Below are 24,796 nucleotides of genomic sequence, written 5' to 3' on the forward strand. Positions count from 1 at the left end.
GGTTCCTCACAGTAGCTGCCTGAATTGACTTCTTAGCATGCTTGCAATGACAAAGACCAGTGAGGTGTTTTCTGTGAGCCAGATGAAAACCCTTTCGTAAAAACCAGAGGTGTAAACTATACTTTGTTTTACAGCACGGCTCCTTGAGAGGCTGGCCAGGCGGCCAGGATCGTACTGTAGCAAAGTCAGCACGGAAACTGCAGGTTTCCTGACGCTGGCTTCTTGTTCACGTCAGTCAGTCTTACTTGAAAATGTTTAGGCCTTTTTTAAAACATGATGGAGGCAATATTTTCTCCCATATCCTGACAACAGTGTCCAGGCCTTATGGAACGCAATAATCTCTCCTGTGGTCTAGGGCCATGAGTAGTTTTGTCCGAGTACCCAAAGGGCCTTTTCGCCCATGCTCATGTCTTGAAAAGGAAAAGGGAAGCTGTCTGAAGGATTATGCTTCTGACATGTTCATTCCCCGTGATCCTAGAGTCAGTTCAGCCAATTGGAGTGTTGCCTCCAGGGCCCGTGAGGGGGTTCTCTGCTGGTGTTCCTCCACCCCTTCATTACAACACAGAAACTGCAACCCTTAGAAATAGAATGTAGCAGGACCAATTTTCTCTAAAATCCTTACCTGTATTCCTGGACCAGACCTGGAGAATGTGCTGCTCATTGTGTTCATTTTCTGATTTCTGGAATAATGTAAATGATTCCCCTAATGGTTTAAAGAAAACCAAGTGCAAGGATAGGCAACTTGACTTAACCGATAAAAAAGATGGGCTGCCCCTGGGCATGTGGCTGTCTCCTGTGTGACCCCTGAAGTGGGAGCAGGAATGCCGTCCCATGTTTTGTGTGCCGTGTCTGATCAGCACAGAGCAAACCACAAGCTAAGTTAAAACAGAGCACTTTTCCTGTATTTTTCCTGTTTTTCATGTTTCTCCTATGTATTTTATTGAGTTTAGTACTCAGCCCTATGACCCAGTGCCAGCTTGAAAGTTTGGTTGGCCGCACTGAAATTTCTAAACCAGGTAGAGCATGGAGGCCTCTTACTGTGTTGAGGCACAAGAAAGGACACAGTCTTGGGTTACTAAGCTCTGACCCAGAGCACCTCACTTTTTTGTTACAATTAAGTTCTTTTCAGAGAGGCTCATTGTGATATTATGTACTAATAGGACTTTTTGGAAGAAAACTGGAGAAAGCAAGACCTTGTGAATAGAGAGCAAAATCAAAGAAGCTAAAGAGGAAAATGAAGGCCATGTGTGTTGCCACTTTCTGAAAGACTATTTTATTGAAGACTCCAGTCAAGGCAACAAAATGTTTGCTCAAAAAGTGGCCAGTGTGTTCTCCTTGTCAACCACTTTACATTCTGTGATCCCTGCTCTACCCTCTCCGTTTTCATTTTTGAAAGTTATAACATGTATAGAGAAAGGGGATCTGGCCTTTCATTTCAAGGTAAGCAGTGAGACTGATTTGAATCAATGACTCCTTATAATTCTTTCCCCCTTTTAAGTCCTGTGCATCTTAACTGCTAAACATGAAATGAGGCCATCCTTTTACAGAGGCGTTTTGCTTTTCAAAGAACAACAAATAATCCAAGTTTCTTGCATCTCCATCCCATCCTTTCTTCTTATAGCTTGTAAAACAACATCCATGTTGGATAGCAGGATTCTGGAAACATTTCTTTCATTGCCTTTGTTTGCACATAATGTGACTTTGCAAGATGAAGCAGTATCAGAAAAGAGATGCACTGCGAGAAATGATATTCTTGACTTAAAGGTATCTGTACGTGCATTTGTAAAACTTACAAGACTCTTCTTGTCCCAGGAAAGCAGTGTCCTATTTTTGCTTTTCAGTTTGTATGACATAAATTCTATAGTCTCTATATTGCTGTTGTTCTTCTTTGCAGAAGTTATTCATTCTTCACACCAGTGTCTTATCACATAACTTTGATATCTCCTACATTGCCCCCCACCCCGCAGCTGCACGAGGTGAATATTTTGCTGTCTTCAATGTCTGTGTTTTGTCTTTAGGTTCTAGAACAAATCTGTAGTTTTATAAATCACTTCTGTTTGCCAGGTTGAAGATTTTGAGAGCTGTGTGTATATGTATAAAATCATGTTCATAGACTCCCTCAAAATTATCAATGAAGTGCTTTTGTTTAAACATTTTCTTCTGGAGGTGGGGTAGGGGTGTATATAATTGGGGGGAAGTTATATGTACTTAAAAGTATGGCAAGTTCTTATTAGGTCTCTGTATTAAATGTTCAGTTTTTTTTATAAGTTCACTTTTCACCTACTCTATTCTTTGTGCAAAATACCTAGAAAACATAGTTTAAATAATGTATATAAGATAATGAAAGTTAGTAATGCTCATTATTTAATAAAGTTTGTAAAGGACAAAGCAAATTATAGTGTAAATTAATGTGTTTGTTCTAGAAAGTTTCAAGAGTATTCCAAACTACATTTAGTTATAATACTTGTCTTGCTTATGAGCAGAAAATGGCTCAGGTAACAATGTCAGGCTGTTTTTCAGTGGCACCTGATACATCATTTTCTCTATCTTTGGAAATACTGTATTTAGGTGTGCAGTAATATTTATTTTCTTTTTTAAAAAGAGATTTATTTATGCATACAAGAATCGGGGTATAGGCCAGAGGCGCGGGGGTGGGGCAGTGAGAGGATTCACCAGAGACAGACTGGTGATTAAATGAAATACACTGCCGAGGGGAGCAGTGGGTGAGTCAGGAGAGGTCTGCTGTACCATGTGGGTCAGCTCCCTGGCTGGGGATCCAACTTATACTGCAGTGGCTGCCAATAGCTTCATAGGGCTGAGACTTTACCTCTTGTACCACAAGGGAGGCCCTGGTGTGCAGTAATATTTATTTTCCTGATAAGTGGCTAAGTTAAAACAATCATTAGATTTTTTTCTTATAGTAATAAAAGATGTCCTTTTAACTTTCATTACTGAATCAAAAATTGATGTAAAAATTTTGGCACAAAGTAAGATTGTGTTCATGTAATTTCATGTTCTGGGTTGTTTTTTTTTTTTTGGATAGACAATAATTTTATAGGAAACAAAAGTATGTTAATATAAGTTGTTAATTGTAGATACTTTCTAAAGCAAGTCTATTTCCAAACACAAGCACAAAACCAAACTCAATTCTAATGAAAATTTAAGTTGTCTAACTTTCTTCATATAGAGGAAAGTGGCTTTTAAATTCTTCCTTAGTGTGTATGAGTAGAGAGTTCCTAAACTTCACACTAAGGACCCACCAGACTTACATTACTGTTCTACCTTGAGGTTGAATATAGGGTTTTCTCTGAGTCACAAGAGTTTGGTAACCTTAAACAAAGAGCAAGCAGCTGTCACCTACAAGATGGGCTTATGCATAAACAACAGTAGAAAGGAGATCTGGAACGTGTAGTCTTCTGAGGAGACACATGCATGTCCATGAACCAAAACCAGCACCTCTTTATATTAATGTAACCTCTCGAGGGACAGGTACTTTGCAAGGAGGCACCTCCTTCTTCCACTGTCTATCTCTAACTCAAACACTGCCCTATTATGAGACCTGGAACTTTCTTCTGTATTGTTTTTCAGTTGCTTGTTTTTTTCCCAAGTATGAAGACATAAGCATTTTCTCATATTTAATTTATCTCATTTTTCTTTCCTTACTTATGGTTAATAGCACAGAAACTATGCTGTGATAAAAGGTTAATAAATGCAAAATAGTCTTGCACAATCAATATAAGTTAATAGAATGCAGTTTGCTTGGTGTAGAGGGTTAAAAAGCAAAATTCACAAACCTAGAGATCTAACTGGTTTTATCAAACAATTCATGAAGCAGGCAGCAGCCTATCTAGCAGGTGGGAAGGTTCTGCAAAGGGGTGTACAAAATGGAAGGTTTTATGGTCAGAAGAAGGCAAAAGAAAAGATTCTTTCCGGTAAAGCCGCCTTCCCTGGGGGAAGACAAGAGCTCTTACCATGCAGATGAACTCACTGGTGCTGCCCAGATTGATTTGTTGAAATTCCCACTTAGGGGAGAGGCTGAAACTTCAGTAAGTCCTGGTGGGACCTGGCATGAAGGACTCCATTTTGGGCTGTTGTTTCTTTTCTTTAATATCTGCTAATCTTGGTTTGTATGTTTCCAAACACATGCAGAATCAAATCCTCTATAAATGAAACCAGCCCCAAACGTTGAAATCCATCCCAAACTGAGCCTCGATTCTTTCTGCCCACTGCTTATCTGTTAACCAAGTCTAACCAGTTTCTGTTCTCCAGCCTGGCAGTTAAATCAGAGAACAAATGGACCCTTTGCTATAATATCAAGCCCAACCTATTCTTCCTGATAAAGGAAGTTCTACTCCTCCAGACAAAGAAAACCTAGGTCCACAAGGTGCTCACGTATCAGAAGAATTTGAGGCCCAGCCCACACTCAGGCAAGAGCTTACCAACACCCCTGGGCTTCAGCCAATTCTGCAATTCTCTGTCCACTTTGCCCACTTCTCCTGTTAAGTGTGCACGCCTGTGTCCCCAGCCAAAGGAAGTCAGTTCTTGTTCTCCCAAGCCCCTCCTCCCAAAATGTGATATAAGCCCACTCCCCCACCCCCGGCTTTTCAGGAGGGTAGAGCTGAGTCTTGGGGCTCCCTCTTACTGCGCAGGCTCTGCATAACAGAAAAGCCAATTCAGTGCAATGCAAATATATATTCGCATTCAATTGCAATCAATTGCAATTGAATATATTTGTAATTCAATTGCAATCTCCTATAGGCTTTGAGATGGCACTCACATTCTCTGTGGAAAGTAGAACATCACTGATCATTTTCCCTTCCTTTAGAAGGGAAAACAGTGATACACTTGTTGAGCCAGAATTATCAAAATGCAAAAAGTTGATGAGTTGACTACAAGCTAATCTTTAAATCAGGAGTGTCAGAACTGATAGTCTATTAGTCACTCAGGATCTAGTTCTGGTATATAAGAGCAATTTAAATATGGGACACACAAGTAAGCCTTGAGACATTTCAGTTTTGTAATAAGTAAGGCAGTGCCAACTCTTACTCATTAGTAGTTTTTCTGAGATAAGCAATCAGTTCTGCCCTTTCTGACTTCTTTTTAATGCCAGCAAAGGTCATTTTTGTTCCAGGGATTAACTTCTTGGGGGTTTCCAAATGTTCATTCCGTGATTCCTCTTTCCAAGTGACGCCTCTGTTCTTGTTGGCATCTGTGTAAGAGAATCCAATGGTCTGACCCGTCTTTCACCCAAGTAGACCATGACCCCCTTGCGCTCACCTCCTTTTGTTATAGGACAGGGAGAGGGGCAGCCCAAACCCCGCAAACCTGCCTATTCTAAATGGGTTCTGCCATCCGCCGCATCAACACAAAACATATGAGACTTTAATGGGAAGGAACTTTAATAAAACTAGGAAACAACACAGGAAAGGCAAAGAGTCTAGTTTCTAAATGAAGCACCCAAAGTCACCCGTCCCCTCGTGGGTAAAAGTCCATCCATATGGGATCGGCCCAGAACAAGGCCCCAAAGCCTGCCACAAGTCTAAAGCATCTTCCAGTGGGGACCCACAGAAAAGGGTCAGAAACAACCAGAAAAGCCCGGAAGGAAAAGAGCAAAATCAACATCAAGATAAAAGCTGCCATGGTCACCTCCCCACGGGTCTCCCCCACATCTGTGTCACCTAGTCCACGACCAAAAGACAAGCGCGGTTTCTTCACGTGTCTCTCAGCTCCACGTGCCCCCCCCCCCCCCAGGGCTCCTTCTGGCTCCATCCTGCTTCCTTCCTTCCTCAGTCTCCTTTACATCCTTTTCTCTCCCTGCTCAGCTCCACCCTCCCTTGGGTGGGACAGGGAACCTGAAACCTCCCCCTTTCCTGGGGATCCCCCTATTACACTTTGTCCACAGTATAGCATTGGGCACCTCTGAACAAAAATCTGGCTGCCCTTCTCCACATCGCTCATTTTTCAGTCTCTCTTTGTGTGCAATACAAAGGTTCAGCGTTTTCACATCTTCATTCATTCTTGTTATCTTTTACTTACTATTGATGTACCTATAACTAATTCCTTGGCTACGTCCCACACACTTTGATACGCTGTGGTTTCATTTCATTTTCATTTCATTTCATGTCATTTTTCACTTCATTTTCTAATATCCCTTGAGATTTCCTCATTGCATCATGAGTTATTTAGAAGTATGTCACTTAATTTCTAAACATGGGGAGAATTTCTAAGTATCTTTCATTTACTAACTCTAGATTAATTCAATTATGGTTAAAGAATATACCTTGTGTGAGTTAATTCTTTTAATTTTGTTGAGGTTTATTTTATGATCCAGAATATAGTCTATCTTGGCATATGCTCCTTATGCACTGGAAGATGTGTACTCTGTTATTTTGTGGTAGAAGGATCTCTAAAGGTACTCAGGTCAAGTTGGGCCTCAGTTCCCCCGGGCTGAAAATCAGTATAATGCTCAAGTCATTATATGGTTTAGGATTCAATCAGGTGTCTCTCAGCACCTGGTTTTGACAATGGAAAGCCAGTGTTTATAATGTGGGCTCATTTTATTCCCACTTTGCTTGGGAATTATAATAATTTCCTGGTAAGGGAATAATTTCCAGATAAGATTATAAACAAAGTATCATTATTTCTTTTTAAGTGACACTGTGTCCACACCATATTACAATCAGAAGGGAGACTGGAGACTGTTGTTGCCAATAATTTATTCAACACAGAGTCACTGTGGGAATTATAATTTATAACAATAACATTTCCAAGCCAGTAACATATAGGAAAATGCCTCATAATAAGCCAATACAGAAATAACATAGTCTAAACCCATAACAGATGAATCACACCATTGTCCATTAGGGAGATGAAAGGAATAGTGTCAAAGTTAGTTGAGGTGGACTTTCTGCCAGAGTCTAGAAAAAGTCAGCTATTAACCAACCAAGAACAAACGTCCAGCTGCTGGCCCAAAGTGAAAGTCCCCTGTTGAGGAGCTCGAGGAGCCAGAGCACCTGCGCTGGTGGGGCGGCAGGATGATCCTCACGGCCATGGTTTCCACCACCGACTACAGAGTGGCCTTGCCTTAGGAGGGGCTGATTTCCAGGGTCCCCAAGAGACCTACTTAGATCAGCAAAGAGTGCTCTTGGGCAGACCTAACACTCTCAGTAGGTCCTCGCAGACGCTTATACTTGACTTTTATATCTCCCTGAGGTTATCATCACTGTTAGAAGGCAGACTGAGTAGCACCCCAGGACCTCCAAACTTGCACACTCCAAACTTGAGCCACAGCACAAAGGAAAACCATCATCTTACCGTGGAAGAAACAGCAGAATCAGTGTGCACAGAGAGAGAAGAGAGTATAAGAGTTTCCCCAAGAACCACCCATTTACCTCCTGTGGGTAAATGCCCAGCCAAACAGGGTTGGCCCAACGTGGGGTCCCAGAGGCCCAAGAGCCTGCCAGGAGTCTAAGGCACCTTCTGGAGGGGACCCACAGGAAAGGAAGATAGGAGTCAGGCCAGTCTGGGATGAAAGGAGCAGAATCAGGGAACAAATTTAAGTACGACTGTCAGCGTCAGCCTCCCCATGTGTGTCTCACCCACGTCTCTTCCAAGCGTCTCTAGGTGTGCCTGTCCCTGTCCCCCGGGTCACTTGCAGGCCCAAGACCAGCAGCCGGCAGGACTGTTGGGGGAAAAGGATGTTCTAAAGCTAATTCCATACAGGCTTTGTGGACTCCACCCCCACCCCAGGCCAAAGACACTGGGAACTCCAAATCCCATCCCCACCAAAGGGAAGGTGGCTGGGACCTGAGGGTGGGGTTCAGCAGCCAGGTTGGTATAAAACCAGACACGTGGGTTTTTGGAGGGGTCCCCCATTTTGGCTCTCCGCTAGCTCTGAGGGTGCCTTTGGGTTTCCAGGTGGTTGGATCGGGTAGGACGCATTAAAGACTTTATTTCCCTATTTTCTCCCTGAGTTGTACATTTTCCTTATTTCCTTTTCCCTTGTGAATAAACCTTTTATTAACCTTTCGTGTGCGCCTGCAGTGGGGTATTCATAAGTCCCTTTTAAGCGCGCGGGTGAGGACCCACAGCCAGGCACCCCGTTCAATATAGGGCTGCCCTATAACAGGACTTGTTCCCCTGTCGCTGCTCCACCCGCCTCTCTCTGCAAGTCCCACCCTTGTCTCTCGGCTTCTGGCCGCTCAGCTCCCCGCTTCTCCAGGGGGGCAGGGGACAGGGAAGCTCCCCGCTGTGCTCACGCTCCCTGACCATCCCCCAGGCCACAGCGCCTCCCCCCACACCTTTCTAAGGGTGGACTCCCCGGCACGACAGCCCTGACCACGTGGTCCTCCTGTTCAGATGGAGAGGAAAGTCCTGCTCTCCAGATTCAAAGCACTTTCGTCAAAACAAGTCACTGTAACGAGCTCAAGCCAAACAGCTTTGTCACAGCCAAGCCCCCCCCCCACCCCCGGCCAGGACGCGCAGCCCCCGAGCCGGGACCCCGGGGCCAGGACGCGCAGCCCCCGAGCCGGGACCCCGCGGCCAGGACGCGCAGCCCCCGAGCCCCGACCCCGGGGCCAGGACGCGCAGCCCCCGAGCCGGGACCCCGGGGCCAGGACGCGCAGCCCCCGAGCCGGGACCCCGGGGCCAGGACGCGCAGCCCCCGAGCCGGGACCCCGGGGCCAGGACGCGCAGCCCCCGAGCCGGGACCCCGGGGCCAGGACGCGCAGCCCCCGAGCCGGGACCCCGGGGCCAGGACGCGCAGCCCCCGAGCCGGGACCCCGGGGCCAGGACGCGCAGCCCCCGAGCCGGGACCCCGGGGCCAGGACGCGCAGGCGCCGGGGCTCGTCTAACCCGCAGAGTCCGCGCTGCGCGCCCAGGTCCAGGCACCGGCGCTGCGGGCCGCGGCCAGGGTCCTCCGTGCCAGGCGCGCCCGAGCCCGCCCCCCCCCCGCCCCGGCCCGCGCCCCACAAACCGCTACCTGCGGGCAGGGCGGGGCCGGCTGGCGCCCGAGGCGGGACCAGGGCCTCCCCGGCGCGCCCCACCCCTCGGGCTATTCCCAGCCCGGCCCCGCCCGCCCGCCTGGCCGGCCCCCGCCCTCCCGCGTCACCCGCGCGGCCGCCACGAGCCCGGTCCCGGCGCCCCGGCCGCTCCCGCGCGCTCGCCCGCGCCCCCGGAGGAACGCGCGCCCCCCGCCTCATCGCCGCGCCGCGGGGACCCCCGCCCGCGCCCCCCTCCGCCGGCCATGGGCGCGCGCCTGCCGCTCGTGCTGCGCCAGCTCCGCCGCGCGCCGCCCCCGGGCCCCCCGCGCCGCCCCCCGGGGCCCTGGCGCGCCCGCAGCGGAGGCGGCGCGGGGTGCGGCGCCGGGGAGGGCCTGCTGGAGCGGCGGCGGCCGCAGGACGCGCAGGCCCCGCTCAGCGGCGGCCCGGGCCCCCCGGGGCCCCCCGCGCGCGCCCCCCTGGTCAGGTGAGTGTCGGCAGCCCCGCCGCCGGCCCCCGCGGGCGCCCCGGGACCGGGCCGGGCGGGGCGGCCCGCGCGCAGGCTGCGCGGCGGGGGGTGGCGGGACCGGGGGTCTTGGGGCCCACTCGGGGGCACCGGGCGGCGGGGGGCGGGGGCCCGGGCGACCCGCGGGGTGCCGGCCGCTCCACGTGCGCCCCCGGCCGCCGGCTCTGATGCAACCGCTGGGGGCGGCGCGGAACTAACAAAAGGGGCGGCGCAGCGGAAGGCGGGAACTGGGGGAGGAGGGGCGCCCCCGGGCCGCTGGGGGTCCGGGGGCGAGGGGTACGCGGGCGCGGGGTACCGGGGCCCGGGGGTGCCGGGGCTCGGGGGGGGCGGGGGGCGCGGCGGGGGTGGGGGGCTGGGGTGCCGGGGCGCGGGGGGGTCGCGGGGTGCCGGGGCGCGGGGAGGGGCGCGGCGCGGGCGCGCGGGAAGCGCCGCCACCCCCTGCACGCGGAGCGCGCGTGTTTCGAGTTCCTGATCCTGCTGTTTGCTCATTTGTTGCACAAATGAAAGTGGGGCCCAGTGGGGCCCGGTGCGCCCCGTGCCAAGCAGACGTCTGGGCTGACTCATCCCGGCGCCGCGGCCTTGGAAGCTCCCCCCTTCTCCTCCCCACCCCGCAGGGGAGCGGGCGGAGCCGGCGCTGGTCTCCCCGCGCCCCAGGGGCGCCCCCAGCGCCAGCCCGCCGAGCCGCTCCTGGAGAAGGTTTTAACTGGGTGGTGGCCGGAGGTGTGGGCGCACCCCGCCTGTCTCCCCCCCCCCCCCCCCGCCCCCAGTCCAGAAGGCCGAGCCCTGGGCCAGCGCGTCCTCCGGCGCCGGCTGGCCTCTGCAGTGCCCTTCTCCGTCTCCGGCTCTGCAGGACGAGGATGCCCGAGGAGCCCTCTGTTGGCTTCACCTGGGCTGGGAAGGTGGGCAGCGCCCCGGGCCGGGCAGGTCTCCCCGCTTAGTCACGCAGAGCTGGGCTCGAGGACAGTGGAAAGGCAGCACCCAGCACCCCTTCGCTCCTCTGTTTTCTGCCTCGCTCCCCGAGCCTGTGGAGTGCATTTCTCGTCCCTGGGTCGGGGGTGAAACTCTGGGGTGAAACTCTGCGGCCCGGCCCTCCTCTGCCTCGCCGCTGGTCCTCCTGCCGGGGCAGAGCGTGCTTGGGCTTGGGGGGTGAATGAATGACTCACCATCTGGGGTTCTTCGTGGACTCCATGCACTCTTGATATTTCATGCCAACCCCTGATGGAGTTGGACATCGGCAGGGGCTTGGGTCAGGATCCCCCTGGGGGACAGACCTCAAGCCCTCACTACAGTGGACAAAATAAAACGATGCCCTCCCTGAGAGGTGGTGGGGAGCCCCACTAAATGCATCACCCGGGAACTTCCGTGGGTGAAGCGCCGGCTGTTGGTATTTTTTTATTTTACCCCACTGTAAACCAGGGAGTGGCAACTTATTCTGTAAGTAAATATTTCAGGATTTGCAGCACAAGAGGTGAAATAGACCTGAGGTAGGTTCTTTAGAAGAAAAAGAATACAATTTTTTATTAAATTAAAAATCTAATTTGTGGACTCACATCTATGCTTCATATAATACATAGCACAAAACATTTTCTTTTTTTGTCACCATTTAAAAACGCACGAGCCATTCTTAACTGGTGGGCCTTGCTCAGCTCCTGTTCTGAACAGAAGGAAGCAGCTCTAAGTGCTTTAACTGCTTCATAGGATTGTGGTTGAGAGATCGGAACCTTGATTTGCCATGTGACTCCACCACTTATTAGCTGTGAGTGCTTTGATCTCCATTCTGACCATGCAAAATGGAAACCAGACTCTCCCCTACTTCCTAAGGGTGCTGCGAGTATTCCTATACCGGCATGATCCTGGGAAGCACATTTTTCATGTCTCCAAAAGTGGCATTTATCTTTCATTCCATTGTCTTCCACCCGCAGCCAGCCAGGTGACGGTGCTGCGTTGGGAACACGTGCCTGTCCTCGTGCTTGTAACTGACTTGTGTGCCTCCTGTCACACGCCTTTCCTCTGAGCGATGCCCCAGGACTTGGAGAAGCAGGAGGCGGGCCTCCCTGGAGTGGGCTGGGGCAGGCAGCAGGGAGCCCATGTGTCCTGTGCCTGGATTCATTTCATGGATACTTATCAGAAAAGTTACAGAGTGCACTCCCCTAAGCATAGTTAGTTCAGGTGATTGGCTAGATAACCACAACCCCACTGTTTCCATCAGGTCGTGGAAGGGCCATTTTAGGAAATAATAAGATTTCTGCCATAATTCAGAAAGTTCTAGCATCAAAGGGTGCAAAATGGGTGTCAGCAGCTTAATGAAGCCCCAGGGACAGAAAAATGCTTTAAGAAATGCTGCATCCCAAACACCCCGGATAGCACAGAGGGTGATATTGGGGCGGGGGAGCATGGTGGAGGAGAGGGCGGGACGGGACACCTAAAACACATCAAGGACTTGTTAGTTGTAAAAAGTTTTAGGAATTCCTCAAATGATTTATGTGGTTTGTGCTCCTTTTTATGCATGTATATGAGTTTGTAGCAAAAAAGAAAACTCTATGTCTAAGTCTGAACAATTTTTTCAGTACTTACAAAATGAGTTCTCTGTGTTATACACAGATTGTACCATCATTTAACTGGACTGGCAGCATTTTTTTTCCCCTAAAACAATGGTCTTTTGTTCTGCGTCTCAAATCAGATGCAACGAAGTAACATTGAAGCTCCCAGATCTGAACTGGGTGTACGGTGGGACGTGGGCGAGGCTGCTTTAACAAACATGCGCCAAATGACTGGACTATCAGGTCCAGAGGGGCTGGGGAGGGCGATGACCGATCCCTGCTCACCATCTGCCTCTGGGTGAGAGGAGGCTGCTGCGCAGGTCTCTCAGCGGCCAGGGGGCTGGCACACCCCTCCCACAGCATCTATCCACTACCTGGCGCCAGAGTGAGTTGAGTGACTCCATCCAAGTGCAGGCAAGACAGGAAATGTGCTCTCCGGCCATCGGGGTAGCTGAGGGGCCCCAGCACCCAGCTTTTGTTAGTAAGGAGGACAATGCATGGACAGAAACCCCCGTGCAGAGGAATGTGCTGTTGCTGTCACATGCACTGTGCCTTCTCATCGCCAGGCCAGAGCTCATCAGCTGCTCCCGGTGTTCTCCACCTGGGTTGGCTCAGAATATTGGGGAGCGTCTCTGGAAGAGACTGTTTGGGCAGTACACAGGCACCTCCCAGGCCCTTGGAAACACTGAAGAGGCGAAATGTAGAATATTTTATTAATAAACGGGCTCAGCTTCCAGGGCTGTGCTTGAGTGGGAGTTCTCGCTACATCATCGCTGCTCCCAGACTCTTCGGCGTGGCCCTCGCTGGCGGCAGGGGCGGCCCGGGAATGCGGTTTCTCAGCAGCCTGGTGCCCAGCTCGCGGGCATCCTTGCCAGCACAGACAGCAGGGGACGGAGAATGTGAATTAGTGGAGTCGGTGCTAGGGCGGCATCCACCTCCCAGTGAGGTCATCACGATAAGCCGGTGATGGCGGCTCCCGTGGTCCTCTCGGTTGATCGTACCATCTGGGTTTTAGCTGTCAGCGACGGCCCAGCTAGAGTGGCTGCTCCAGCGCCGAGCGGGCAGCGATTGTCTCCTGAGGTCGGGAAAATCTCCAATTAGAGACATCTGTGCTGCTTTTTATTGGGCCTGGTGACTCAGGGCTTGCTTGTTTTCCTTGTTGCCGTACGTGTCCTGAGTAGGGCCAGGGAAGAAGCACCACAGCACACCCAGATGCGGGGGATTAGCCCACTTTGTCGTGGGCACAGCCGGTGGGGGTTGGAGAATCTCTGGAGTGACCCCTTCATTTTATGGAGGGTGGGCCAGGCGACCGATATTTCTTGGCAAGTTATTTTTGTCCGAATGTGTCATTTGATGTTCAGGGGTAGTTTGGGGACATGGAAAAACTGTACATTTATGAGAACAAGGGTGAAGCACCGCTGATATGCCCGCAGGACAGACGGGGAAACTGGGCTTGGTCAGGCCCAGCCAGCCTCCCCGCTGGCCCCGAGAGGCCAGGGCGCCAGTCCTAGGCTGTGTCCGTACCGGTTGGTGCCTCGGAGCTTCCTGAGCTCCCTGTTGAACATGCACATTCTCTGGGCCCTACCCAGAGGACTAACTCACTTTCCCGAGGACACAAACCTTATTACCCAGCTCCCCAGAGGGCCTTTTGGCACATTGTCAGGAACCACTTGGCCCTCACCCTCCACTGCCTTCCCAAATTAGGCAGAAATAAGGGCCCTTCGAGGCTCACAGCAGCAGGCTAGAAAGACGGGAAACAGGAACCCCCTGCCCCCCAGTCACACATTATTGGACTGAGGATTTGGGGGCTTACGTGTAAGGTGGACTGTAAACTTCCACATGTCGTCTCGCGCATTCAGCACAATAATATGCACACTTTGCTTTTTCCTAAGTGTCTAAAAACAACACAGTCTTCCAGGCTCGTGATGCACCTTTACGGGCCCACCTGCTCTGTTTCTTCCCCGGCCCACTGGTCAGTGGAAAGTTGGTCTGGCTGGAAACTTGGGATCCTCTCGCTAGTCCCAAGCACCCTTCTCTCCACGTCCGCTGTCTTCCTCTCTGAGCAGCAGGAGGAGCACAGCTTTACCTTTTTTGCCCCAAGTGATTTTTGCTGATGGTATCTGACTCGGCACCTTGTAAACTTGAAAGCTGTTCTGGCAGCAGGAACGATGCGGGCTCGAGCCTGTCGGAAACAGAAAACAAAATTTGAAGGCACTGAAGCTTGAGTCCTGCCTTGGCCAGGCCTTCTGTCTGCCGTCGGCGGGTGGGGAGTGCCAACTTCAGCGTTCATGCCAAGGGAGGAACGTTTCCTGGGGCAGGCGGTGGTGAGGTTGGTCTCTGAAACAAATCTTTCCAGAAGGCTGCAGAAAGAGGGCTTGACTTCTTCCTCATTGATCTAGGTCTGCCCCCACCCATTGCCCTCCTCCCCCTGTGGTGCTGAGGTGGAGACGGCCCCTGCTCCGACTTGTTGGAAGTCCAGATGCAGATATCTGGCCTTCCTGGACTGAGAGACTCTAAGGGGCCCTTGGACATGAGAATTCTGAGGCATCCCCAGTGTTTCTGAAACAGTGAAAACGTCAGTAGCACCCAGGCTGGACAGGTCACCGCCGGTGGGTTCTCACCTGTGCATTCACAATTGCGAGACACCACTCAGACCCAGGGTGCAGCGATGGGGTTTATTAACAAATGAGAAATTAGGTAAAGGAAAGTGTCTCTAAGGCTACAGCTGTCTCAACTCAGAGCGTCTGCAGTGTCCAGTAGTCCCAAAGTCTGCTCGTGCAAGATGGCACCGACCCTCCCATGAGGGCCTGGAGCTGGCGGCACACAGTAGCAGCCGGAGGTGCTGGGGTGGCATCACAGCAGCAAACAACACCTACTCAAAGGTCAGGTTGTCCAGTGCTGGACACCAGACTGGACAGTGCCAGAGGGCACTGCACCAGGAGGTCACGCTAGAGGATCAGAAGAGGTAGCCAGCTCTTAGAGGTAGCTGGACTTAGGTCAGCAGTGTCCAGCCACAGGTCAGCAGTGCTGACCGTGCCAGAGTACAGGCACTAGCGTTTCAGCTCTTTGAGACACCAGGCCCAGGCCAGTGGGCACAGGCTAATGGTGCCCATCAACGGGTGATTCAGGAGGCGCTTGCCCCACTTGGAGTGTCCTCACCTTGTCTAATTGCTTTCACCTACAGTAAGAACTTTCTAGGGCCTTGTGTTCATTAACCAAGACATGACTGTGTTTTTTCTTTCTTAATGCAGAGAAGTCATTGAGAATTCAAAAGAAGTTCTCACTTTACTGCAAGAGAAAAACCCTACCTTTAAGCCGGTTCTTGCCATCATTCAGGTAAGCCAAGAAGAGGTTGGGTCCCACTGTTTTGGGAGACCTTTCAGTGTAGGTGATTGTGTCCACACAACCAGCAGGGTCAGAGTAGCCCCAGTCAGGCTTGGCCGCGGCTTCAGCTGCACAGACGTCCTTGCCCCTCGAGCTGGCCATTTTGCTCATGCTGGGTTGCAGGCCTGGTACCTCTCTGCCTGAGTGCGTCTCCCTCAGCCATGGAGAGCTTGCAGAGGCCCGGAGGTGGGTGCTACACGGAGCTGCCTTTCCAGACTAGGTGGTGGTCCAAGAGTGCTTATAAATGCTTTGTCAGATGTGACTTGAAGATGACAGGGGAGAGAAGTTTCCCTTCATTTTTGTGGAAGACAAACTTGATGAGACTTGGTATTGGTAATCTTACTGCTAATCTTTGAAAGTCTGCCATGAGTGCGCAGAGCCAAAAGTCTTTACATATCAGGAGGACTTCACATTCCATGTTCATCTTTTGGCTACAGACCTGCATTACCAGCTGTGGTTGGCACCATTGGCCACCCTCATTGGCACAGCTACCCCGGCAGGTGCCGGGGCTGGAGGAGACAGCCAAGCCCGTAAGCTGACACCACGCACAGTCGCTGCCCCTGTTAGTTTTGGCGCGCACTTCCCGTATCCGAATAGCAACCTCTAATTCCATCAAGGCTGTGATTTGCAAGATTATAGAGCTGTGCTCAAGCCGCTTGCATTCTTGGGGGCCTGTCTCCACATCCCCGGTGCAGATAACCCAGTGGCTGCTGTACCAAGTAATTTAATCAGGAAATTTAATCAATACAAAGAAAATGAATCAGGAGCCTGGGTCTTCTGGGATTCTGTTTACGTGGCTTCCCACCTAAGGGCAAGTCACTTGTCTTGGATGTCCTCACTTAGAAGGGGCTGCTGGCCAGGTGGTCCTATGAGGGCTCTTGTAAAAAAGTGACATTATTTGAAAGCCTGAGAAATGGGTGTGTTCATTTCGGCTCTTATGAACCCTTGTTTGAGCACTAAGGTTTTTCCCTGCATTTTCCTTGTCATCTTTGTAACGGCAGCTCATTTATAATGGCAGCGTTAGTCTCGGTGTTCGGTTTTGTGCCTTTTCAAGATTTTTGTTGTTACATTCTTCTTCTTACCCCCCTCCTCAGGCAGGCGACGATAACTTGATGCAGGAAATCAACCAGAAATTGGCTGAGGAGGTAAGGATGGTTGACATTAAATTTTTATAGGTTTTAATGATTCATGTTCTGACAGTGACAAATAGCCTTGTGTTCTCTTCTCAGGCCGGTCTGGACATCACTCACATTTGCCTTCCCCCGGACAGCGGCAAGGATGAGGTAATTGCCACAGCGCACTTAGCCCTTGTTTGCTTTCCTCTCTGAACCCATGATCCTCTCTCTGCTGCTGGAACAGCTCTCGCCTTTGCTTATGGCGGCGCTTTTAGTGGGAAGATAGGGCGCCTCACTGTGTGCTTGTCCCTTGCTCTGTGTTTCTGTTGAACCTGAGCTGTGACCTGGCGGCTTGGTTCTGTTTCTCAGCTGTGGCAGAAGCGTGTGCTGGTGGAAGTCGCCTGGACGGCCGTGTCGGGAGGACTGGTTCTGGTTTTGCTCTGTTACTATAGATTATTTGACTCGGGTGATTCCTTCAGACTCTCTGGGTCATGGTCACCTAATCAATAAAATAAAGGACTGGGAGGAGACCATCTTCAGGGTCCCTTCCAGGCTACCATCTGCAAATCCTTCCATTGGTGTTTTGAGAAAGCTGAATATCTAACCCTAACCCTGAAACTAATAAAAAATGGAATAAGCTGATTAAAAAACTCCACTGGACCCCTTTACTGCTATTAGGGTGATTTAGTTGTTGATGCCAGCAGGGGATAAAGCCTCAGCATTGAGGGTCATCTCACGCCTGGAAGAAGCAGTCACTCTCCCATAGGGAGAGGAAAGGAGACAGGATACCTGGTCCCTCCATGGCTGACTTGACTTCAGAACGGCTGTGACGAAGATTCGCTATTGACTCTGCGTGATAGAAAATTTCCACAGAATCTGTAACACAGAAGTTTGTTTACTTGGACAAGAATAGAAGTGGGCAGCGCCTGGTTGGTGCGGTGGCATCACAGAGTCATTTGAAGCCCAGGCTGCTTGCTCCACCATCTTGGTTGTGCTACCTCCGCAGTCCAAGGGGCGGGTTAGCTCCACATATCACATGGCCGGGCGAGCTAATGTCACATGAAAAGACATTCCAAACTTTGTAAGGAGAGACATAATTGGAAAAGTTACTGCTGATGAGGAGAGGTGTGGTTACGACGGAGAGAACACTCTGGCAAGCCTCCGAGGGATAGGCCAAAGGGACTGTTTTTTAAGAACCCAATGACAGAAAGTGGGAGAGTAGATTGAAGAATGTTCCTCAGAAATGGCCCTGCGGCCAGCCTGTGTAAGAGGAGGGGGTCTGCTGCTATCTCAGGCCTGGGGGAAGGAGAGTAACTTACCCAAAGGTGGCTAAATATGCATTTTTGTATGATTGCTTAATGGGGATAAGCAGGTCAGCTATCATTTATGACACACAGGATGGGAATTTCTGGATTGTGTCTGGTCTAGGTAGACCAGGGGGTGTCATTTTCTTGCCTAAGCTGTTTGGGGAAGATCGGGGTGTGAAGGGTAAGGGGATTTCCTAATTTTCCCCTTTTTCAGGATCACAGGGCACGTAAAGTTCAAAAGATTCTTGTCACCAATGAGGAAAAGGAAGTGCTAAGACCAAAGATGGGCCCCTACCTTCTGCCCTCCAGGGACATTTCGTGAAAGTCACAACCACACTCCCACCTCCATAGGCCTGAACCTCAGTGGTTGGCCATGCAGCCAGGGAGGCTGGGAAGTGTAGTTCTTATTCCCTGTGGCCTTAGATCATTTATTGTCACAACTCAAAAATCAAGGGCTGATTTTAATGGAAGAAGGGAAGCTGGATTATTGGCAGATAGTTTCTGCTGTACTTAACCATTGTAACATATTTGAAATGTTGACACCTGTCACACTAGTATTAAGAAACTGGTTGTCTTTTTGCAGAAGGACACACCCCTGCCTGCAGTGCTATTAGCATTTCTTTCACTTATTTTCCACTGGTATTGACAGCTCTTGACTTTTCTTTCTAAATTGACTTTTTTTTTTGACAGTCATTTATTCCCTATTTTTCTTTGAAATTCAGGTAAGTGTGAATTTATAGGTGTTGTCATGTGTTGGCTAAGATAAGGATCTTAATTATGAATTAAGATTTCATTGTTACATCTACCAAGTGCTAGTTACAGGTAACGATCTAGCCTCACTTTATTCTGGGCTCTCTTAAGATATCACCTCTGCTGACCATTCCCCATCCATAATCATGCTGTAAGCCCCCTACCCTTTTAACCTGCTTTATTTTTCTTCACATCACTTAATGCTTCCAAAGATTTTAGTATTAGCATTATTTTAATTTTTGTTCCTGTCATGTAAAAGCTCAGTTTTGATTGCAACTGTGTTTACTTAGAACTAGAAGGTGCTCAACATTCATCATCTGTTGAATGTATGAAAGGAGGACAAATAAATGAAGCAAAATTTTCTTTCTGAATTTTGTATATTAAATAGCTTTTCCTTCTCTTACCAGGTAGAAATACCATGGTGATTTTTGCAAGACAGTGAAACAAAAATGATTAACCAATGCTTCCTTATAGCACAAGAGGAATACCTGACTCCTTATCAAAAAATAAGTCAAGGAGGGGAAAGTCAAGAACTATTAATACCAGCAACAGCACAAACTAAAGAAATGGAAATCCCACTGTAGGCAAGACCTGCAAATGACAACAAATTCCTTTCCATCCATATTCGTGGGCTGGTATCTCTTTTATGAGTAAATAATGTTGAGTGAAATAAATCAGTATGTTCCTCTGGGCATAAAATAAACAGAACCAAGCATCGCTTATTTAAAGACACACCTAGGCATGCATTAGCTATTGCGTTGACTTTCCAAACTATACTTTGGTCCTTTTCTTAAGTAGTGAGCTATTATAGCACTTTCTATAAACAGGAAAATCTATCCTTAGTTTATTATCAGAAGCCTCTCTGTGTGTCATTCAGATTCAGAGAACTTGAAGGGCCTAAGTGACACTTCTTGATTGTCAGCTTTAGTAAACTTTGTTGAACACTCTATAGAGCACAGGCCTGGCGGGCCAGGGTGGCTGCTTTTGATTCTTGATTCTGGGCCTTCCTGAAAGTTAACCTGGTGTTTGACTTAAGAGTTGACAGGGAATTGTCTTTTGCTTCTCTAGATGTTATTACTTGTTGAGGTTTGGTTTTGTTCTATGCTGGTAGAAAATAGAGCCGTAAGACTGAGAAGTCACTAAAAAATTCAGTCATGCTTTTTATTTTTTGAGCTTTTATAAACACGATGAAAAGAGAAAATAGACTTGTTCATTGTTCTGTCATCCACATGGAGCAAAAAAGAAAACTGTTACAAATATATTTCCGTGGATTATTTCTTGTATAAGGCTGCTTTCATGGGGTCTTATTTTTGCAAATTGGATTTGTCTCTTTCCTCTCTTTAGATTATAGATGAAATCTTGAAGATCAACGAGGACCCCACAGTACATGGGCTTGCGCTTCAGATCTCTGAGGACTCATTTACCAACAAAGTCCTCAATGCCTTAAAACCAGAAAAAGATGTGGATGGGTAAGAAAAAAAAGGAAAGAAAATCGACACTTATTGCTAAATGAGTTCTTTTACTAGGATTTTTTTTTTTTTTAATTTCTGTTTTAACTGTCAGCTAAGAGATGAAAGAAATCATTTCAAAGAGTTTTAGGAGTTTGAGGACATTTATTTATTTTTTAAAGATTTATTTTATTTATACATATAAGAGCTGGAGTGTAGGCCAGAGGTGTGGGGGTGGGAGGGGAGAGGATTCACCAGAGACCGAATGGGGAGCACTGAACAGGCGGATTGACTGAAATACACTGCTGAGGGGAGCAGCAGGGAGACAGGAGAGGTCTGTTGCACCATGTGGGTGGGCTCCCTGGCTGGGGATCGAACTCATGTTGCAGTGGCTGCCAGTAGCTTGATAGTGCTGACACTTAACCCCTTGCACCACCAGAGAGGCCTTGAGGACTTTTAAAATTTTGTATAAGAAAGTTAGATAGTTGGGGGGACACGCTTGCCCTCTTGGAGTGCTAGGGTTCTGTTTCGCAAATGATCTCCTTGCACCATATTCACTTGCTAAGCTCCTGACTTAAGAGTTCTTGGCCGGCTCTTCTCATAATGAATTTCCTGGATAATCCTTCCAGACCCCGGGAGAAAACCCTGAATCTGATTCCCCAGAAGTACCCCATTCTGCCTTAGTCTCTAGCCAGTTGAGAGAAATAAAACATATGTATTCATAATACAAGATTTTATTTAAAATTTGAGGGGAAAATTCAGGTAAATATCAGGTGTCGGTTGGACTTGGCCGGTGTGACAAGCTTCAAGGGACAGTGAGTATTGCCATCTGTGTAGTTCAGGACATTTCCTGGGGTTAAAAACCTCATTTTCCTACATGGAAATGGAAAATTTGTTATACTTTGGTCCAAAAGAACACAATCTATTTAGCATTATAGAGATGTAAGTTTGTCTTTCGGAAGCTGGATGAAGCAACTGTGGCCTCGCTGAGACACCCAGGTTTCACCCGTTGTCCTAGGCCTGTGGTGACTCAGTTTAAATGCACACATAGGTTTAAACTTGTGAAAATCTCAGATTCTGGAGTAGACCAGCCATAAAGGAAAAAGAAGCCCTAGTCAAGTATAAAACTTCCAGAACCTGAAGGTGCCAATGTGTATTTTCTCATCTTTCATAAAAAAGGAAATTATGAGCATTTCCCTACACGTCCTCTTTTGTCACTGACCTGTATCAAGACCATCAGTATGACTAGATAGTTATGGACTATTTTGTCCCAGATTTCAATGAGAAAGAGCAAAGAAGCCATTGAAAGCAAATGACACTTTTCTTGATCTTCCAAGCAAGAAAACACTGACTTTAATGTTATGGGGAGAATGGGGTGTAGGCCAAAGGGTCAGGGGTGAAAGAATTCACCAGAGACCCAGAGGGGAACAGAAACGGTGGATCTATTGAAATACATGCTGGAAGGAGCAGCGGGGAGACGGGAGGGGTCTGCGTGCAGAGAGTGAGGGTCCCGAGGCTCTGTTCATACTCCAGACATCACTTGGGTGTGTCCTGACTCAGGATCCCAATTTAGGATAGAAGATCATCAGCGTAGTGTCCAGGTTCCCAGGGCAGGCCCATCTACTCCCTTTATCCATTCGAGCCACTGAAGCTTGCCTATTGGGCAAGATAGTGAAACGGGGGCCTAGGAGCAGGGGCCTAGCTTTTAAATTTAGCGCTGATACCACAACATTCCGTGGAGCCAAGGCCTGTGAATTCCAGTTCTTGCTCGGTCATCCCAGACTTCTAGGATCCGTTCTCAGTTTCCTCAGGGCCTGTGGGCTCTTTGATGTTGCTCACTCCCAGGCCCGCTGCTCCATGCCGTCCTTGAGGGGCTGCCTGAGGTGTGGGGGCAGCCCCGCGTGGCCTTGTGCTGTGGGGCTGCATCCAGAACCAAGGTCATCGACTGGGGTCACACTGAAGCTTCCCCGGGGGCAGCTCTGAGGAACAAAGGGCCTTTATTCCTGCCCACTCTTGGATTTAGATTAACTATTTGGTATATCCTATCAAGCCCTGGCTTGGGTGTTACTTGGGATTAGTTGTGTGACTCCCAGTTGTGTGAGTTCTGACCCGCTGCTCCCCTTGTTTTTGGTTTCAGGCTGACAGACATAAACCTGGGGCGGCTGGTGCGCGGGGACGCCCAGGAGTGCTTCGTCTCCCCGGTCGCCAGAGCTGTGATCGAACTTCTTGAGAAGTCAGGTAGGACGCTGCTTCAGAAATGCCGTGTCCTGTTGACTGGTATTTGCGTTAATTTGGGGGTAAGGATTTGTTTCTAGAATCGAATTCCACTGGACAGTGGAAGGGATACTCGGGGTTGGCTTTTTCTTCTCCTCTTACAGGGAGATATGACAGGCAGCAGCAGTTTTTTCTAAGACTAACTGGATGACAATTTAGAAGACAAATGGGAACGGTGATCTCATTTTAAACAGATTATCAGCGTCTCAAAATCACCAGAATGAGGGCCTCCCCGGTGGCGCAGCGGTTGAGCGCTGGGTTGCGAAGCTGCCCGCAGCCTCTGCAGCACCGGTTCGATCCCCAGCTGCTCGCCGGCCACCAGAGGAGGGTCCCCCATGGCGCGCAGACCTCTCCTGCCGCCCGCTGCTCCCCTCAGCAGTGTACTTTGGTCTTTCTGCCTGCTCTGCTCCCCGCTCTGGCTCTGGTGAATTCTCTCACCCTCCCGCGCTTCTGACTGTACCCAGTGCTTGTATAAACAAAACAAACAAACAAACAAATAAATAAAAAACATGCCTCTGTTAAAAAAAAAAATTAAAAAAAAAAAAAGATGTATTTTGGGAACATTAACCATTAAGCTCAGATCCCTGAAAAAATCCATACTGATGGTGTCTCTCCATATGAACTATAAGGATGATGATTCATTCCAAGAATCAGTTTTGATTATATTGCCAGTATAGACCCGTGCTCAGGGCCAGGTTTTAGAAGGTTCTTTTCCCCTCATTAAATCTGAGAGGAGAAAGGCTCTGCAGTCTTGTCTAAAGATTGATTTTTATTTATTTATGCATACAAGAGCTGGGGGTACAGGCCAGAGGTACAGGGGGTGAGAGGATCCACCAGAGACAGAGTGAGGAACAGAACAGGCAGACTGACTGAAATACACCGCTGAGGGGAGCAGCAGGGAGGCAGGAGAGGTCTGCTGCGCCCTGTGGGTAGCTCCCTGGCCAGGCATGGAACTCCTGCCGCAGTGGCTGCTGGTAGCTTCATGGTGCTGAGACTTAACCCCTTGCACCACCAGGGAGGCCCCTCTGAATTCTTGATCATAATCCTGATTTCCATTTGGTGGGTAGGTGTCGATTTGCATGGAAAGAAGATCTTGGTCCTTGGCGCCCACGGGTCTTTGGAAGCCGCCATGCAATGCCTGTTCCAGAGAAAAGGCTCCATGACCATGAGCTCCCAGTGGGAAACCCCGCAGCTCCAAAGCAAGGTAGGCAGCTTGCGTGTCGGAAACCTCAGCGTTGTGATTTAGAGGAAACAGAGACTTTTTTTATATATATTTGGTCTTCGCCAACCATTCCTTGTCCATAGCTCCCCCAAACTTTGGAATTTCCTGTGTGTGTTAAAGGTGTCTCCTGCCAGGGAAACCAGTCCCACCCCGAAACCTCCAGGAAGGGGAGAGGGGCTGGAGGCTGCGTTCAGGTTCAGGCACCAGTGGCCGGAGAGTTAATCACCATATAATGAAGCCTCCATGAAAGCGCCCAAGTTGGGGCTCCGGAGTTCTCAGCTGGTGACTGGGGGGGCATGGAGAGGACACGGGAGTCCCATACCTTCCCCCATCTCTGCCCTCTGGCTGTTGACCCCCATCCTGTGGTGTTTTTACCAGAATCGTGTTTAGTGAGTAAATAGGTTTCCTGACTTCTATGTACTGTTCTGGCAAATTAATTGAAGCGGAGGGAAGGGAGTTCTGGAAACTTCTGATTGACGCCAGTCAGTCAGCAGTACAGATGGTTATCTGGGCTCGCTTTGGGCACCTGAACTGAGAGCAGAAAGGACCGAACACTGTGTACCTCACCACAGACAGGAACAAACACGCAAGCACAAGGTCAGGCCAGTTTCACCTAAGGGCATCGATGAAATAATCCTCAGCAAAATATCATAAGGCAGAATCCAGCCCAGGTTGGGTTCATGATATTGGGTTAAGCCAAGGGTGGTTTAACATCAGAAAATCTATTAAAATCTATCGATAGAATTCACATTATCAGATTAGAAACTCTGCTGTCACCACAGGAAGATGCAGAAAAGTCATTCGATAATTTCTAGTTGCCATTATGATGTTTTCTTAAAAACTCCTTAGAGTACCAAGCCCTGATCATGATGAAACTGGTTTGAAAAATTACAGCAAGCACCTCATTTAATGGTGAAATGTTGGGAACATTTTTTTACTTAGGAAAGACGAGGGTAGCTGTTACGGGAACTCCTGATCAGCATTGTTATGGGGAGTCCTGCCGACATCTAACACGGAGAAAGCAGGAGGGAAATGTGCAGTGATCAGAAAGGAAATTGCCGAAGTGTCCTTGCCATGAGGTGATCTTACGATGTATGAGACAAACTAGAAGAACCCGTGAAGATATGAGAGGAGTCAGGAGCGTTCACCTGGGAACTTGGGTATAAAATGAACATGCAAAAAAATTGCATTTCTACACACCTCACCCACAGAAGAGGAAATTAAAAAAAAAAAAATGCTAGCAGCAATGAGA

General features: G+C 49.2%; 1 protein-coding gene across 1 annotated transcript in view; it reads left to right on the top strand.

Moving 5' to 3' along the window:
- Window positions 1-9,244: 9,244 nt before the first annotated feature.
- The window catches only part of MTHFD1L (methylenetetrahydrofolate dehydrogenase (NADP+ dependent) 1 like), a gene marked incomplete at both ends in the record, with an annotated part of 149,604 nt that continues 134,052 nt past the window's right edge, over window positions 9,245-24,796 (top strand). The window contains 7 exons of the mRNA XM_084227680.1: window positions 9,245-9,465; window positions 15,296-15,380; window positions 16,523-16,573; window positions 16,658-16,711; window positions 19,945-20,069; window positions 22,186-22,286; window positions 23,390-23,526. Coding sequence (XP_084083806.1) covers window positions 9,245-9,465; window positions 15,296-15,380; window positions 16,523-16,573; window positions 16,658-16,711; window positions 19,945-20,069; window positions 22,186-22,286; window positions 23,390-23,526 — 774 coding nt within the window. The remainder of the gene's footprint in view (window positions 9,466-15,295; window positions 15,381-16,522; window positions 16,574-16,657; window positions 16,712-19,944; window positions 20,070-22,185; window positions 22,287-23,389; window positions 23,527-24,796) is intronic.

The sequence above is a fragment of the Talpa europaea genome (genome assembly GCF_964194135.1).
Source record: "Talpa europaea genome assembly, chromosome: 2".
NCBI classification, from domain to species: domain Eukaryota; kingdom Metazoa; phylum Chordata; class Mammalia; order Eulipotyphla; family Talpidae; genus Talpa; species Talpa europaea.